The sequence below is a fragment of the Podarcis liolepis genome, assembly GCF_965112155.1.
Source record: "Podarcis liolepis genome assembly, chromosome: 9".
Classification (NCBI taxonomy): domain Eukaryota; kingdom Metazoa; phylum Chordata; class Lepidosauria; order Squamata; family Lacertidae; genus Podarcis; species Podarcis liolepis.
The window spans coordinates 5,298,893-5,313,987 of NC_139564.1; the positions used below are offsets into that span (position 1 = coordinate 5,298,893).

At 47.2% G+C, this 15,095-nt stretch overlaps 1 protein-coding gene across 1 annotated transcript in view; it reads left to right on the forward strand.

The window, feature by feature from the left end:
• DNAAF9 (dynein axonemal assembly factor 9) overlaps nucleotides 1-15,095 on the forward strand; it is an 84,282-nt gene that overhangs the window by 20,703 nt on the left and 48,484 nt on the right. The window contains exons 5-7 of the mRNA XM_083458602.1: nucleotides 2,782-2,878; nucleotides 11,100-11,206; nucleotides 12,553-12,630. Coding sequence (XP_083314728.1) covers nucleotides 2,782-2,878; nucleotides 11,100-11,206; nucleotides 12,553-12,630 — 282 coding nt within the window. The remainder of the gene's footprint in view (nucleotides 1-2,781; nucleotides 2,879-11,099; nucleotides 11,207-12,552; nucleotides 12,631-15,095) is intronic.

Below are 15,095 nucleotides of genomic sequence, written 5' to 3' on the forward strand. Positions count from 1 at the left end.
TGAATACCTGTATACCCCCATCGTCCAGCCTCAACATTGAGGTCCAACTCCAATGTTCCCTCGCTGTGAGAAGTGAGGTTACAGGGAAGCAGGCAGAGGGCCTTCTCAGTGGTGGCACCCGCCCTGTGAAACGCCCTCCCATCAGATACCAAGCAGATGAATAACTATATAACAGTTTAGAAGACATCTGAAGACATCCCTGCATAGGGAAGGTTTTAATGTTGGATGATTTATTATGTTTTTTAAATATTTTGTTGGAAGCCACCCAGAGTGGCTGTTACTGTAAGAAACAGTAAACAAAATCATTTTAAAAAATCACAAACCTGAAAAACAATTTAAACAACACACTTTAAAACTTAGCTGCCATCTCAGTGTTTCTTCCTTCTACCAACCATACATTTTAATGTTCTGTAAAATAATTGGGTGGCATTCAGTGAAATTTTACTAACAGTGGACTCAGTGACTTGGTCATGTTCGTTAATTGCAGTGAGCGTACTCTGAGTAAAACTTAGCCCATTATTTATTGTAACATACTAGTTGTAGTAATGTAACGCAAGAGTTTTCTGCAGAGGGCTGTATTCTGTTGGCTGGTTCTGTCTCCTGTTCCAGAGAGAGATGCCGAGAGTCGATCTGTGAGCTCCTCTTTCCCACTGATGTTTCATACGTTAATGATTTAGGTCACTTCCGTACCATGTATTCAACACACACTCTTATCACACTTGAACCATCATGGCTTCTCCCATGGAATTCTGGGAACCCTAGTTTTTTAAGGGTGCTACTTTGCTTCGAGGACTCTTAAATCAGGCTTTCCAAATTTGGCAACGCCTTGAGAGTGAGCAGGACCCCTCTCTGGTTGCTGGGCTTTGTTTTGCAAGCACTTTAGAAATTACTGGTGCAATTACTGTGTTTTGCTTCTTGTAATTGGGTTTTCTCGTATGCCGCAAAATAGGCACCCATGTTGGGTTGAACCAGTCGGCTTTTTGCAATACGAATGTTTCTGCTGTGCCTCTTCTCCCCCACTCTGCCCGGTGCTGCACCACATGGTTTTTTAAGTTGGCTGACTGGATAATGATGTACTAACCACAATGAAAACGAGTTCTTTCATGGAGCTTTGGCACCCGCAGAATAGAGACCCAGCATATGATAGGCATATGATTTAACTGAAGAGACTCCCAGTGTTCCCCTGGAAATAGCAAACAAGCTCTTTTTGCCTTTATCCTTTCTCTTTAAAACAACACCATTAACAGCCTCATATAATTCATTTTATATGGCAGTAGGCAATGTTCAAAAGGCAGTTTCTGAGCTTTCGAGGTGCCCTGAACTCCTTGGTTGGAGGGAAGAAAACAGAAAAACATGGTTGTGCTTGAGAGAAGATTCTTGAGCCGTGCCTACAGCTTGGTCTGTTTTCCAGTCTTGAGAAGGTGATAACAGAAGAAGCTTCTTTCAGATTTAACTGCAAGAGAATTAGTGCTCTGGACTGAGCTCATAAACTGACGTGCATTTTGCATATGGCTGCCATGGCTTTGAGTTGGTCTCTGCTGACTTCAGGGAGAGCCAGTGCAGCACAGTGGTTAGAGTGTAGGACTAGGACCTGGGAGACCAGGGTTCAAATCCTCCCTTGGCCTTGAAGCTCACTGGGTGACCTTGGGCCAGTCGCTGCCTCTCAGCCTAACCTACCTCGCAGGGTTGTTGTGGAGATTAAATGAGGAAAGGAAGAACAATATACGCCACCCTGAGCTCCTTGGAGAACAAGGTGGGATATAAATGCGATGAATAATAATAATATTTGCCGTGAGCTTGCAGGCACCATGAACTAGGAGTCTTGGTTGATCACAAACTTGACATGAGCCAACAGTGTGACGCGGCAGCTAAAAAGGCCAATGCAATTCTGGGCTGCATCAATAGGAGTATAGCATCTAGATCAAGGGAAGTAATAGTGCCACTGTATTCTGCTCTGGTCAGACCTCACCTGGAGTACTGTGTCCAGTTCTGGGCACCACAGTTCAAGAAGGACACTGACAAACTGGAACGTGTCCAGAGGAGGGCAACCAAAATGGTCAAAGGCCTGGAAACGATGCCTTATGAGGAACGGCTAAGGGAGCTGGGCATGTTTAGCCTGGAGAAGAGGAGGTTAAGGGGTGATATGATAGCCATGTTCAAATATATAAAAGGATGTCACATAGAGGAGGGAGAAAGGTTGTTTTCTGCTGCTCCAGAGAAGCGGACACGGAGCAATGGATCCAAACTACAAGAAAGAAGATTCCACCTAAACATTAGGAAGAACTTTCTGACAGTAAGAGCTGTTTGACAGTGGAATTTGCTGCCAAGGAGTGTGGTGGAGTCTCCTACTTTGGAGGTCTTTAAGCAGAGGCTTGACAACCATATGTCAGGAGTGCTCTGATGGTGTTTCCTGCTTGGCAGGGGGTTGGACTCGATGGCCCTTGTGGTCTCTTCCAACTCTATGATTCTAGGATTCTATGTTCACAATGGAACATGGGTCAGCTTTTCCTTGCACAGTGATTGCTCTTGCTTCATTTTATGCAGAGCCATCCCCTGCTGGCTTCTGTGCTTGTTATCAGTGTGAACATGGTCTTTTCAGCCCAAAATGGCCGTGCTTAAAATATAGTGTGGATCGACTAAAGATGGCGACTGCTGTGAGCTGAGAACGTTACAGGCAGAATAAGAAAGGCATTGCAACATGGGCATTATTTTCCAAATCTTTGGGCAGTGGTTTGAGTATTGATTTGCTGGGTTTTCTTTCTCCTGGTCTGTTTCTTTTAGTACGAAGACGAAGAGGCTGCGGAGGAATTCAAAATTTCCAGCTTCGTAGACATGGTTCGTGACTGCAGCCGAATCGGCATTCCCTTCAGCTCACAAGGTAGGTTTGAAAAAGCCATGCGCACCTTGAACAGCAGTACATGACGTGCCAACTCCACAGTTCTATGCTCCTATAATACTTTTAAGTCAGTAGCTGGGGTCCATTATTTATATTAAACATGGTATGTGTGGTTCAACAAACAAAGCTCTCTGTGCCACATGAGGAGTTCTTCCATGTAACTCCTCCTTTATGTAGGGAAAGAATAGGCACCCTTTTTAGAACAGGAAACAAACCTTCCTGTTAATTATGTGAAGCTGGGATATAAAGCCACAGCACAGTCTTGATTTTGTTTTGCTGGAAATAACCAGCAAACATGCTGATGCAAGAAAGCTGCAACAAGCGTCTTGCTTGTAGTTCCATTAAAGAAAGAAAGAACTATGAACAGAGAGTATATTTATAGTTGCATCAACTGTGGGTTTCCCCAGCAACGGGCTTCCCCTGGTGACCATCCTAGCTATGGGGCTGAGCCACTGAGCCGGCTCCAATTCCTCGCTCCTGTTTTTCAAAACTAGGCATTCCACTGGTCTCAACGAGAGGCTTTTTGGCACCCTTGAGGGAAGACAGCTGCTTTTTGTAATGGTGCAGGGAACATTTGAGCAAATGCCTGGAATACAGTGGTTGTGCTGGACGTTGTTCGGTTTTTTTTTCAGTAGCGATTTTTTGTACAGTGATTTTCTCTCTCAATGACTCGTATGCCATACCAGTTGTCTCCTCTTTGTCTTGCAATGGACTTTGAGAAATACCTGTGAAGTTCACGGGAAATGTGCAGTTAAAAAAAAAAGTTACAGAAAAAAAGTATTGGGAACCATCAACTTCAGAATTAAGCATCTTCTAGTTGAGTTGGCCTTAGACTGCAGACTTAAATTACTGAAGTTACATTGGCACACAGTGGTCTTTCAGATGGTGATGAAACCCAAGAGGCAAATGATATCTGCTTTTCAAGGTTAAATAGATGGGGAATGGAAACTTGGCTGCTGACTGGAACTGAGCTGGTCTCAACTAGCAAAGGCATCTCAGTCCAGAACATGCACAAACTTAGCAATGCCTCCTTGCTGAGGACCTGGCAACGCAGTGCAGCTGCGTTCTGTGCATATGTGTCACAATGTAGGAGAGGGTCTGTGTTTTACCTGGGAAGACTTCCAAGTGATTTTCAATATGGCAGCCATAAGGAAGAAACATGGAGTCATGCGTCAGCAGCAAAGAAACCAGAAAGGTAGTCCACAATAAACAATTGCTGCAGCATTCTAGATTTAAAAGCGTTCTTTATTGGAAATGAAATATGCACGTAAGCAAAAATGAATAAATAAGCCCAAATCTTTTTTTCCCTGCCACATTTTTCTAATCTCGTAGGAAGCTGCTTTCTACTGAGTCAGAGTATAGTGGTCAATATAGCAAGGTATTGTCTACACCAGGGGTGGGGTGCTTGGCCAACCTTTTGGGAGCCATATTTGAGTGATGAGCAGGCCAGAGTGCTGCAGCAATGGACGTGACTCTTCCTCTTCTACAATTGGCACCATTTTGACCACACACATCAGCGGGTTCCATACACAAACATCACCCTCTCTTCATCCTCCACCCAAGCAAGTTAGATGCATCATCACAGTTGAAGGCTGCTGTGAGGGTTTGATTAGCTGCTTGTGCATGAAAACGTGCTCCCTCAGAGTTTGTGCGACCCCACAAACCTCCGTGTGTGACGGAGCTCCTCAGACATGTCTGCTCTAGTCACTAGTAGAGTCCGACAGTGGCTGTCTGCGGAAGCGTTTCCAGCAAAGAAGTTCCTTAACGGAAACGCGTCTCCTGGACTCACGGCGTGACAGTTTCCTGCGAGGTGTGGGTCTCCCTATGGGAGACTCCGATACCTCCCCACTGTTCTCGCTGGAAGCCTCCCTGAGCCCTCCCTCCTGCTCGCATTCCCTCAGAGACCCACTCCTCCCCCTGCTGGTCCCTGCTTCAGCAGTTGAGTCTCTTTCATCCTGCCTGAGTCCCTCCACCACCTGATGCTCTGATGGCAGTTCCCTGACATCCACCTCCCCTCCAGGGCCCCCCTCACCCCCTCCCAATTCCTCCCCCCTGGGAGGTGAAGGGCTAAAACCCCGAAACGAATCTTCCTCATCTTCTGACGTCTCGAACAATTCTCTCCATCGATCGTCGTCCTGGCCAGCTGAATCCTCCTCCTCTTCAGAATCTGGGAACCCCTCCAACTCCTCTTCCTCGTCGGTGGTGGCAAAGTATTCCCTTCGGAACCTCGCTACAGGCTGAGGTTTACGTGGGAACCTCTGATGAAAAGTCTCTATTAAAACCTCGTCATTGACATCCTCTGCCCTAACCCAGGTGTTTTCCGACTCCGGTTCCCCTTCCCACATTACCAAATACTCTACTTGATCTCCCTTCCACCTGGAATCGAGGATCTCCGCTACATGGTAGCTGTGTTCCTTCTCCTCCATTGCTGGTCCCCTAGTGACCCTCCCCTCACTGTCTCCTCTATACGGTGACAGCAACGACCTGTGAAAAACTGGGTGCAGCTTCATGTGGTTCGGTAACCGGAGCCTGAAAGCCACTGGATTGACCTGCTGTATGACTTCAAACGGACCCAGCCTTTTGGGTCTTAATTTCTTACAACCTCCTTTGAATGGCAACCCTTGGGTTGACAGCCACACCTGGTCCCCCACCCTGATGCTTTCACCTTCCCTTCTGTTTTTGTCTGCCTGCCTCTTATATTCCTCCTTAGCCCTGTTTAAGTTGAGTTGGAGCTGGCGATGGATCGCTTCCATTTCTTCCACGAACTGTTCTGCAGCTGGAACGCTCCAGTTCTCCCCCTCCCCCCCTGGGAAGGCTCTGGGATGGCACCCGTGATTAGCCAAAAAGGGGCTCATCCCCGTGGACACGTTCTCTGCATTGTTGTAGGCAAATTCTGCCAACGCCAACTTCTCCACCCAATCATTCTCTCTGTCATTAACATAACACCTCAAATATTGTTGGAGAACCCCATTTGCTCTTTCCGCCTGCCCGTTGGTTTCAGGATGACGGGCCGTCGAGAAATTAACCTCTACATGCAGTAAGCTCATGAGCTTCCTCCAGAACCTGGAAGTAAATTGTTTCCCTCGGTCTGAAACCACCCTCAAGGGGGCGCCATGCAACCGAAACACATTCTCTACAAACAATTTGGCGGTTTCTTCTGCTGTAACCGCATGTGAGCAGGCTATGAAGTGGGCCATTTTAGTTAACAGGTCTACTACAACCATGATGGCTGTTTTCCCTCTAGACCTTGGCAGATCAGTCATGAAATCTATTGCCACTGCTTCCCACGGTCTCTCAGGTGTGGGCAGTGGTTCTAATAAACCAGCCGGCGCCTGCCTCTCCCCCTTGGCTCTTTGGCATTGTTCACACCCTCTCACATACTCCCGCACATCTTCCCTGACCTTGGGCCACCAAAATTCCCTGGTAACCAGCCACATGGTTTTGTGTTGCCCAAAGTGCCCTGCTGTGGGGCTATCGTGCAGCTGCTTGAGTACCTTCTCCCTCAATTCCCCTTCAGGTATATATAACGCTCCCTTATAATACAATGCCCCATTTCTCTCCTCAAAACCACCGGATTTGTCTTCCTCCCCTCTGAGATCCCTGAGTTTCCCCTGGGCGTATGCATCCTGCACCGTACCCTCTACCAATTCCCTTTGCCCCACCAAAGTCGCCCCACACACCCAGCGGTCCTCTGGAATGATATGGGTTTCTTCGGGTGCTCCCTCCCCCTCCAAATATTCAGGTTTGCGTGAGAGAGCGTCCGCCCTAACATTCTCTGGGCCTGGCACATAACAAATCTCAAAGTTAAATTTGGAGAACTCTTGGGCCCATCTCAACTGCCTTTGGTTGAGCACTCGCGCCGTTCTCCAGTACTCTAGATTTTTATGGTCCGTGCACACTTGCACTTTATGTTGTGCACCAACTAGCAGATGCCTCCATCTCCGGAACGCCTCATGAATAGCAAGCAGTTCTCGGTCGTACACCGTGTAGTTCCTCTCGGATTTGTTCAGCTTCCGCGAGAAGAAGGCACACGGACGCCACTCTGACTCCTCCTTCCCCGGCTGCAGAAGAAGCACCGCCCCTATGGCTCTGTCAGATGCGTCTGTTTCAACCCTTAGCTTCTTTCGTAAATCCACATGCAGAAGTTGTTCTTCAGAGGCGAAGGCCCTTTTCAGTTCCTCAAACGCTCGCTCCGCCTCCGCCGTCCATACAAACTTCTTTTTACTGCTGAGACAGTCAGTGATGGGCGCCGTCAGATGGGCGAAGTTGCGGATGAACTTACGATAAAAGTTTCCAAACCCTAGGAACCTCTGCACATCCTTCTTGGTTTTGGGTGTTTTCCATTCCAGCACTGCCTGTACCTTGCCGGGATCCATGGCCAATCCCTTGTCTGACAGGCGGTACCCCAGGAATTCCACCTCCTTGGTATGGAACCGACACTTCTCCAGTTTGACCCACAGCCTATTGGCTTGCAGTCTGCTCAACACTTCTCTGACGTCTCTCACATGTTGCTCCTCATTCTCAGAATACACCAACACATCATCTAGAAAGGCAACGCAATTCTTGTAGAGCAAAGGGCCCAGCACGTGGTTCATAAAAGATTGAAAACACGCGGAGCCTGCTTGTAATCCAAATGGCATAACGAGGTATTCAAACGCCCCCAAAGGGGTAAACATGGTGGTTTTCCATTCATCCCCTTTCCTTATGCGTATCAGGTTGTACGCCCCCCTTAGATCCAGCTTTGTGAAAATCTTTCCCTTCCTCACCCTGGTCAAAATATCATCAATTCTGGGCATAGGGAACGCCACCGGTTCAGTCACTGCATTCAGCCGCCTAAAATCACATACAAGTCTCGGCTTGTCCGCATTTTTTTTGTCCACAAAGAACACTGGGCTCCCCCCTGCTGCTTTGGACTCTCTGATGAAGCCTCTCTTCAGGTTCTTGTCAATGAACCCTCGCAACTCCTGCATTTCCCTGTCTGACATGGCATACAACTTGCCCACGGGAAGCTGTGCTCCTGGGAGTAAATTGATCTGACAATCAAAGGGTCTATGAGGTGGTAGTTGGTCAGCTTCCTTCTCGCTGAACACGTCGCTGAGATCTGCATACTGTGGTGGTACCTTCACCTTCCCCATTACTTCAGTCCCTGCTAGGGTGGCTTGGGCCCCTGCTGAACCCTTCTCCCCTTTGCAGTGTTCTAGGCAATGTGCTGAACCAAAGGACACCACTCTTTGATGCCAGCCAACCAGCGGATCATGTAGAGCTAGCCAGCTCATTCCCAAAATAATGGGAGCGCCTCCCAGGGTGGCCACATTAAACGCTATCAGTTCTGTGTGCCTTGCCACCCTCATTATCATTGGGACAGTCTGCAAGCGGACTCCTCCTCCCAACAACTCCCTGCCATCAATCGTGGTCACCTGCAGGGGGTTGCTTAAAGGGATGGTCTGTATCTGGTGTTCAGCAGCAAACTCCTTGCTCATAAAATTGCAGGAGCTGCCTGAGTCCAATAGCGCCTTTATTTTTAGGGGGTGCCCATTCTGCAGCTCTAGCGACACTTCAATCACTAGAGCAGGTCGAGGAGCTTCTGGCACGGGCACTTTCACTGCTCTTTGGCCTGGCTGCAGTGCCCCAATTGTGGCAACCAGGCGTTGGCTTTTACCTGCTCCGCTCCCCCTTCTTCTCCCCCCTCAACAGCTCCCACCATCCCTTGCCATTCCTTCCTCTGGGGGCAGACTCTGGCAAAGTGGCCTGGCTGTTGGCAGAGATAGCATTTCCGGGGGCCCTTTCCCTCCTTCTTAGCTCCCTCGCTGGTTTTTGAAAATGCGCGCGCGCGCGCTGTTCCGATTTCCATCGGCTCTGCCGGCGGGAAAGCTGGCTCAGGAATGTCTGGAATGCGGAACTCCTTCCAACGTTCCCCTCTCCCTTCCCGCCTCTCCAAGGCTCTTGCCTCCTGCCGCGCTCCTATGGTCAGCGCAGATTTGGTCAGCTGATCCATAGACTCCGCCCTGGGGCTCCGTGCCAGCTCGTCTTTCACCCCCGAAGAAAGACCTTCTTCAAATAGCATTTGAACGGGTGCCGCCGATAAATCCCAACTCAGTCTGTGAATCAGCATGGTAAACTCAGTCCAATATTCACGGACAGATCGACTTCCCTGCTTACAAGCCATTAGCTGTCTGCGCACCACCCCTTCCTCAATATCGCTGGAAAACATGATATCCATTGCACGAAAGAACTTCATTGTGTCCTTTAGTATGTCATTGTGCGTTGCCATTAGGGGTCGAACCCAGTCTCTAGCCCCTTTCTCAAGATGCCCAATTACAAAAGCAACTCGCGATTCCTCATCAGGGAACTCATCGAACTGCACATTAAGGGCATATTGCATCTCTGTCCTAAAAGCATGGTAGTCCTTGGGGTCCCCCCCAAATTTCTGCACCAATCCTGGTACCTTTCTGGGGAATTGCGTGGCTCTCCCCTTCTTGTCTGCATCCTGAGCCCTTCTCTCCTCCAACCTCGCCGTCTGCAGGGCCAGTTGAACCTCCAACGCTCGGTATCTATCTTCCAAGCTTGGACCAGCTCCAGCCCCTGCTCCTCCGGTTCCGGTTGGTTCGCTCATGATGCCTTCTCTTGCACAGGCAGCGTACAAAGACTGTCGGACTGCTGTGAGGGTTTGATTAGCTGCTTGTGCATGAAAACGTGCTCCCTCAGAGTTTGTGCGACCCCACAAACCTCCGTGTGTGACGGAGCTCCTCAGACATGTCTGCTCTAGTCACTAGTAGAGTCCGACAGTGGCTGTCTGCGGAAGCGTTTCCAGCAAAGAAGTTCCTTAACGGAAACGCGTCTCCTGGACTCACGGCGTGACAGTTTCCTGCGAGGTGTGGGTCTCCCTATGGGAGACTCCGATACCTCCCCACTGTTCTCGCTGGAAGCCTCCCTGAGCCCTCCCTCCTGCTCGCATTCCCTCAGAGACCCACTCCTCCCCCTGCTGGTCCCTGCTTCAGCAGTTGAGTCTCTTTCATCCTGCCTGAGTCCCTCCACCACCTGATGCTCTGATGGCAGTTCCCTGACAGCTGCATTCCAGGTGGGCATTTGAGGAGGGTCTGGGAAAGAAGGATGTTGACCAAGGGCTGGGCAGAAAGGCCTTGGGGTGTGTGATTGCTTTTGTCCCCCTCGTCCTGAGGTTCCCGGCTTTTGGCTTTCACTGACCAGCAGCAGCTCTTCATAGTCTTGGCTGAGGGTCCTTTGCAAACTTTCATAGAGATACCAGGAATTGGAATTGAGATCGTCTGCATGCAAAGCAGCTGCTCTGCCAGAGATCTAGGGCGTTTCTCCAAGGGTGGGGAATTATATTTTCCCCCTTTAAGGAGAGCATTGCCTAGTGTATTATTGCATTTACTTCCACATCCTCTTTTTGGCCAGGAGGCATCCTGTGTGTCAGCTTCATGCTTCCACACACACTCACATCCTAATCCCATGATCTTCTGAATATATTGATTCAGCAAAATGGAAAACGTTAGGGTTTTTTCCCATGTATAAATGCTTCTCCCTGTTGAAAGGTTGCATTTATTTATTTATTTATTTATTTTCATATTTAAAGTTCTTAACATGGTTGCATGGGGACCCTGTGGTGCAATGGGTCAGTGGGTCTGGCTGTTAACGGGGACAGCTCTGTGATTCTAGGAGTATGTCTTTGTTGACATTAATAATAATATTATAATAATTTTATTTATACCCCTCCCTCCCCAGCCAAGACAGGGCTCAGGGTGGCCAACACCAGACAAAAAACAATTGATTAAAATACAACTTTAAAAAAACAAGATTAAAATACAACATTAAAATGCAGCCTCATTTCAGTAGAAACTCAAATCAAAAACTTTTTGGGGATGAAAACGTCAAATCTTCACTAAGGCCAACTATCCAGACTGGTCCTACATGGACCAGAAAAAAGCCAGGGAAGTCCCCAAATAGGAGTTCCATCACAGAAAGAGAAAGGAAAAAGGAAAGAGGGGCAGGGGATCAAGTTGATTCCATTAGAGCATAAGGCAGCCTAAAATCTTTATATATAACCAACAGAACCACACCAGCAAGGGAACCCTCTCTAGATAAGCAGAACCATTGCATTAATATACACGGACAGTGCTGCAGTTGCATAACAAAAGCTGAGGAATTGCACACCCACCCAAATAAAATTGCTTTGTTTCTTCAGGACATCTGCAGATATTTGACATGTTCATTGTTGAAAAGTGGCCGATCGTGCAGGCCTTTGCCCTGGAAGGAATCGGCGGCGATGGCTTCTTCACAATGAAATATGAGGTAAGAGGCTGGAGGGAGGTTTCCTAGCTGAACAACAAGCCCATCACGAGTCCCCCTAAGCCAGGACTTTTCTCCCTGCTGTGGTTCATTGGAGGGGCTGGAAAGATTGTGACCGGGGAAGAGTTATTTTATAATCATTGTATTACAGAGCACTCCAGACCTCTTCATTTTATTATGGAGTCCCTAGTTTCAGGCTCCACACTTACACAGCATCTCCCTGTTCCTGTTTTAATGTATATATTATTTTGCTTTGTGCAAGCCAAAAGCACGGAATAGGAATCTTGTGTTGCTATGTCTTGAGTGTGCCACCGTTCTCAGGAATGTCCACTGAACAATTTTTTCAACATCTATTTTGGAAACCCCTGTGTTATGCTCTCCTTTTCCCAAGCCGAGCAACTGAGAAAAACCCTAGTAAAAGAAATTAGCTTTTATTATTACTCTTCCAGATTGCAGAGTTACACTTTCATCTCTGCTGTGAGCTGTCGGGGCTGTTGTCTGCCGTGGCCCCAAAGGGAACATAGCCGTGTAATAGTTATTTTACAGAAACTGCCGGGTGCTGAGGGACACAACGGCGCTTCACGTTCATGGCACTATTCACCAGCCATAATGGCATATTGTGAACGTTCCCAGCTGAATGGAGTCTCTGTGAAAGGAGATTGTGTCATACGGGGCAACTTCTTTCCAAACGGAAAGGAAACCAAGAGCCTTCTCCTTAAGCACTTTTGGTGACTGCTGTGTGTTCTTACTGCCCCTTTCAATCATCCTAGCATTGTTGCCTGCTTGGCCTTGGGAAGAACTGTAACGCTTGAGCTGCCTTCCCCAACCCGGCACCCTCCAGATGTTTGGAGCTATAATTCCCCGTTCCCAACCCAGCTGTTGAGGAAGGCAGTGTTTGAGAATAGAAGGCCTCGGTCCTGTATACCTGAAGGAGCGTCTCCACCCCCATTGTTCAGCCTGGACACTGAGATCCAGCTCCAAGGGCCTTCTGGCAGTTCCCTCAAGAAGTGAGGTTACAGGGAACTAGACAGAGGGCCTTCTCGGTAGTGGCACCCACACTGTGGAACACCCTCCCTTCAGATGTGAAGGAAATAAGCAGCTATCCTATCTTTAAAAGACATCTGAAGGCAGCCCTGTTCAGGGAAGTTTTTAATATTTAATGCTGTACTGCTTTTAACATTTGATTGGGAGCCACCCAGAGTGGCTGGGGAAACTCAGCCAGATGGGCGGGGTATAAATAATAAATTATTATTATTATTATTATTATTATTATTATTATTATTATTATTATTATTATTATTAAAAGCACGGAATGTGCAAGCCCCTTTCAGAACTCTCTCTCTTTGCAGCTGATGGATGTCAGCGTGGACCTGTGGAAAACTTACAGCAAGATAGATCCTGTTTCTCTGGAGAGTTTACTGTACGAGGTAATGTGCCAGACTTTTCTTCCCCTTCACTGCCACTCCCAAGGCAAATTTGACCGAGAATAAGCCCATGTATTTAGATGTATGATTGCATGGAGAGAGGGGTGCTGGTATTCTGATGGTTCATCATGCTGTGGTTTATTCGGTTTCCCTTTTAACATGTTTAGAACTAAAATGACTTTCTACAGTACAGGAAATGGCTTTTGTGTGGACCTTCAGAGAAGCCTGGGGTGCCCTGGGACATGCTGTGGGAACTGACCCCACCCTACAGAGTTCCACAAAGTGCTAGCAAGGCCTGTTGGGTATCAGTGTGAACGCAAGACTACACACTGCATCATACCTGACGCTCACCTGTTACACACATGGCTGGGGAAGATCGGCGGTAGTAGGCAATCTGTCTCTTGAGAAACTGTGTCCCTGCTTGCGGATGATCTTGGCAAGATGCCAAACGTCCATGGTTCTGAGAAATGCTGAGTCATTTCTGCATCCCATAAAATGACATTGGGTCGGTTCAAATGTCATGAAAAACCATAGTTCTCCCCCCCCCCCAACCAATGATTGCAGTGAGTTTGGAGCTTTGTGCTTCTCCCGTTCTGTTTCTTCACATCATTTATTAGCCTCAGTTTGGGGTTATTTCTGAACCAGTGTTCAAAACTCCCATTGTTCTAGGCGCATTTTGCAACATGGAATTTCATTAGCGCGAGCAGTTTCTAAGCTCTGAGCGCAGTACTCTGCCTAAGATTTCAGATTAAAACTGCAGAGTTGAAGGAAAGGAGGACCTTTTTCTGCTTCCCCACTTCCAGCTACTCTCTGAAGACTGGAGAAGAGACCCTCTTAAGAATATTAGGGGGTAGGCAGGGGAAGGACTAGACCATGTGGAAAAATGAACATAATATTTTAGCTGCGGTTCATTCATTTTCAGCTTTGTATTCTCGTTATTCAAAAAGCGTGCCTGTACATTTTGTTGTTGCACCCATAACCTCGGTTTAAGGTGCTATTTAGCTCCTCGCTTTCATATCTTACACTGTTCGGAACCCCACACTGTGGTTTGTTGAAACAAGCCATCTTAATAATACATGGTTTTAAATTGGCTTGTAATACATGGTGTTAAATTGGCTTGTTTCAAACGGGTCTGTCATGTTCAGATACAGAGGGGGAAAGCTTCTCATCGCCTCATGACCACACGGGAGGAAGAGTCGGGAGAGGAGGAGCAATTGAGCCTAAGGCCTCCCGTTATCTCATTCCCGTTAGGATCAATCACGTTTTATTGCGATATCTGAATTGGCTCATTGTGTATATACTCTGTGGCTTTGGCCTCATTACTCCTAGACAGCATGGGCAGAAGCCACCAGGAATGCCTTGTGTGCAGAACTTTATGGAATGAATGAGATCCTGTGCAAAACCACAGAGGGAGACGTCACCAGTGATCTGTCTTCTTGCTTTAAAAGGCTGATTGTGTGACTAAGCCTTTCTACCTCTCTCCCACTTGCCACAATGACCTTTCCATATGTAGCACCCTGCTTGTGGTTAACGCTTAGCTGGAATGAAATATTCAACGCAGCAATAGAGAAATTAAAATAATTATTTATTTGTCAGACAAATAAATGAGAGACACAGTGGTATATGGTTACCAATGCTCTGCCCTGCCAGCCCTCATGGCCAGCACTTATATTCCCTCAGCCCAGTCCCCTTGCTCCTCCTTTGGCTGCCTCTGTCCAATCAGCCTGGTTGAATTTCCTATTGGCTGATTGCTAGAACCAATCATATAAGATACACCCATTTCCTATTACCTTTTATGGGAGACAGAGAGCTATATTTTCTTCTATTTATAAATGGCAAACAAGTAGCCATTAACCTCTACAAGGCACCTTAATTACCAGATAACCTTTGGCCCCTCTTTCCCTATTCCCTACAAACCAGATGGTTTTTAATTTCATTTTAAACAGAGGCTCGGCAACCAGATGTCAGGAGTGATAGTGCTTCCCGTTTGGCATGGGTCTGTGGTCTCTTCCAACTCTAGGACTCTATGTCTCTATGAAATAAGAATCTAACATCTAAATTTCATGCTTTCTAAATCCTTTGCATAATTACATTTAAGCCTATATATTTAATACATTAATATATATATATATTTAGAAGAAAGGGAACTTAGTAAAAAAACAGTTTCCAAAAGCAACTTCCAAGAGAAGCCTCTTAGTTTACAGCCCCCCTTTTGCTGCTAAAACAGCTGCTGTTCTAAAAGCAACTTCTTCAATTTACCCTTTGGGCTTAAGTCTCAAATGAGAGGCATAATAAATGTTTTTGCAACTTGATTATTCTGTAATTTGTAAGGTCAGTGACCTCGCTTCTCAGCCTTTTTATGACCACAATAAACCAGGGGCCCTCTTTAAGATGAGCACATCTGCCGATGCACTCACTGCCTGGCATGAGAGATGCTGCCTGGCATGAGAGATACAGATATTTTAAAA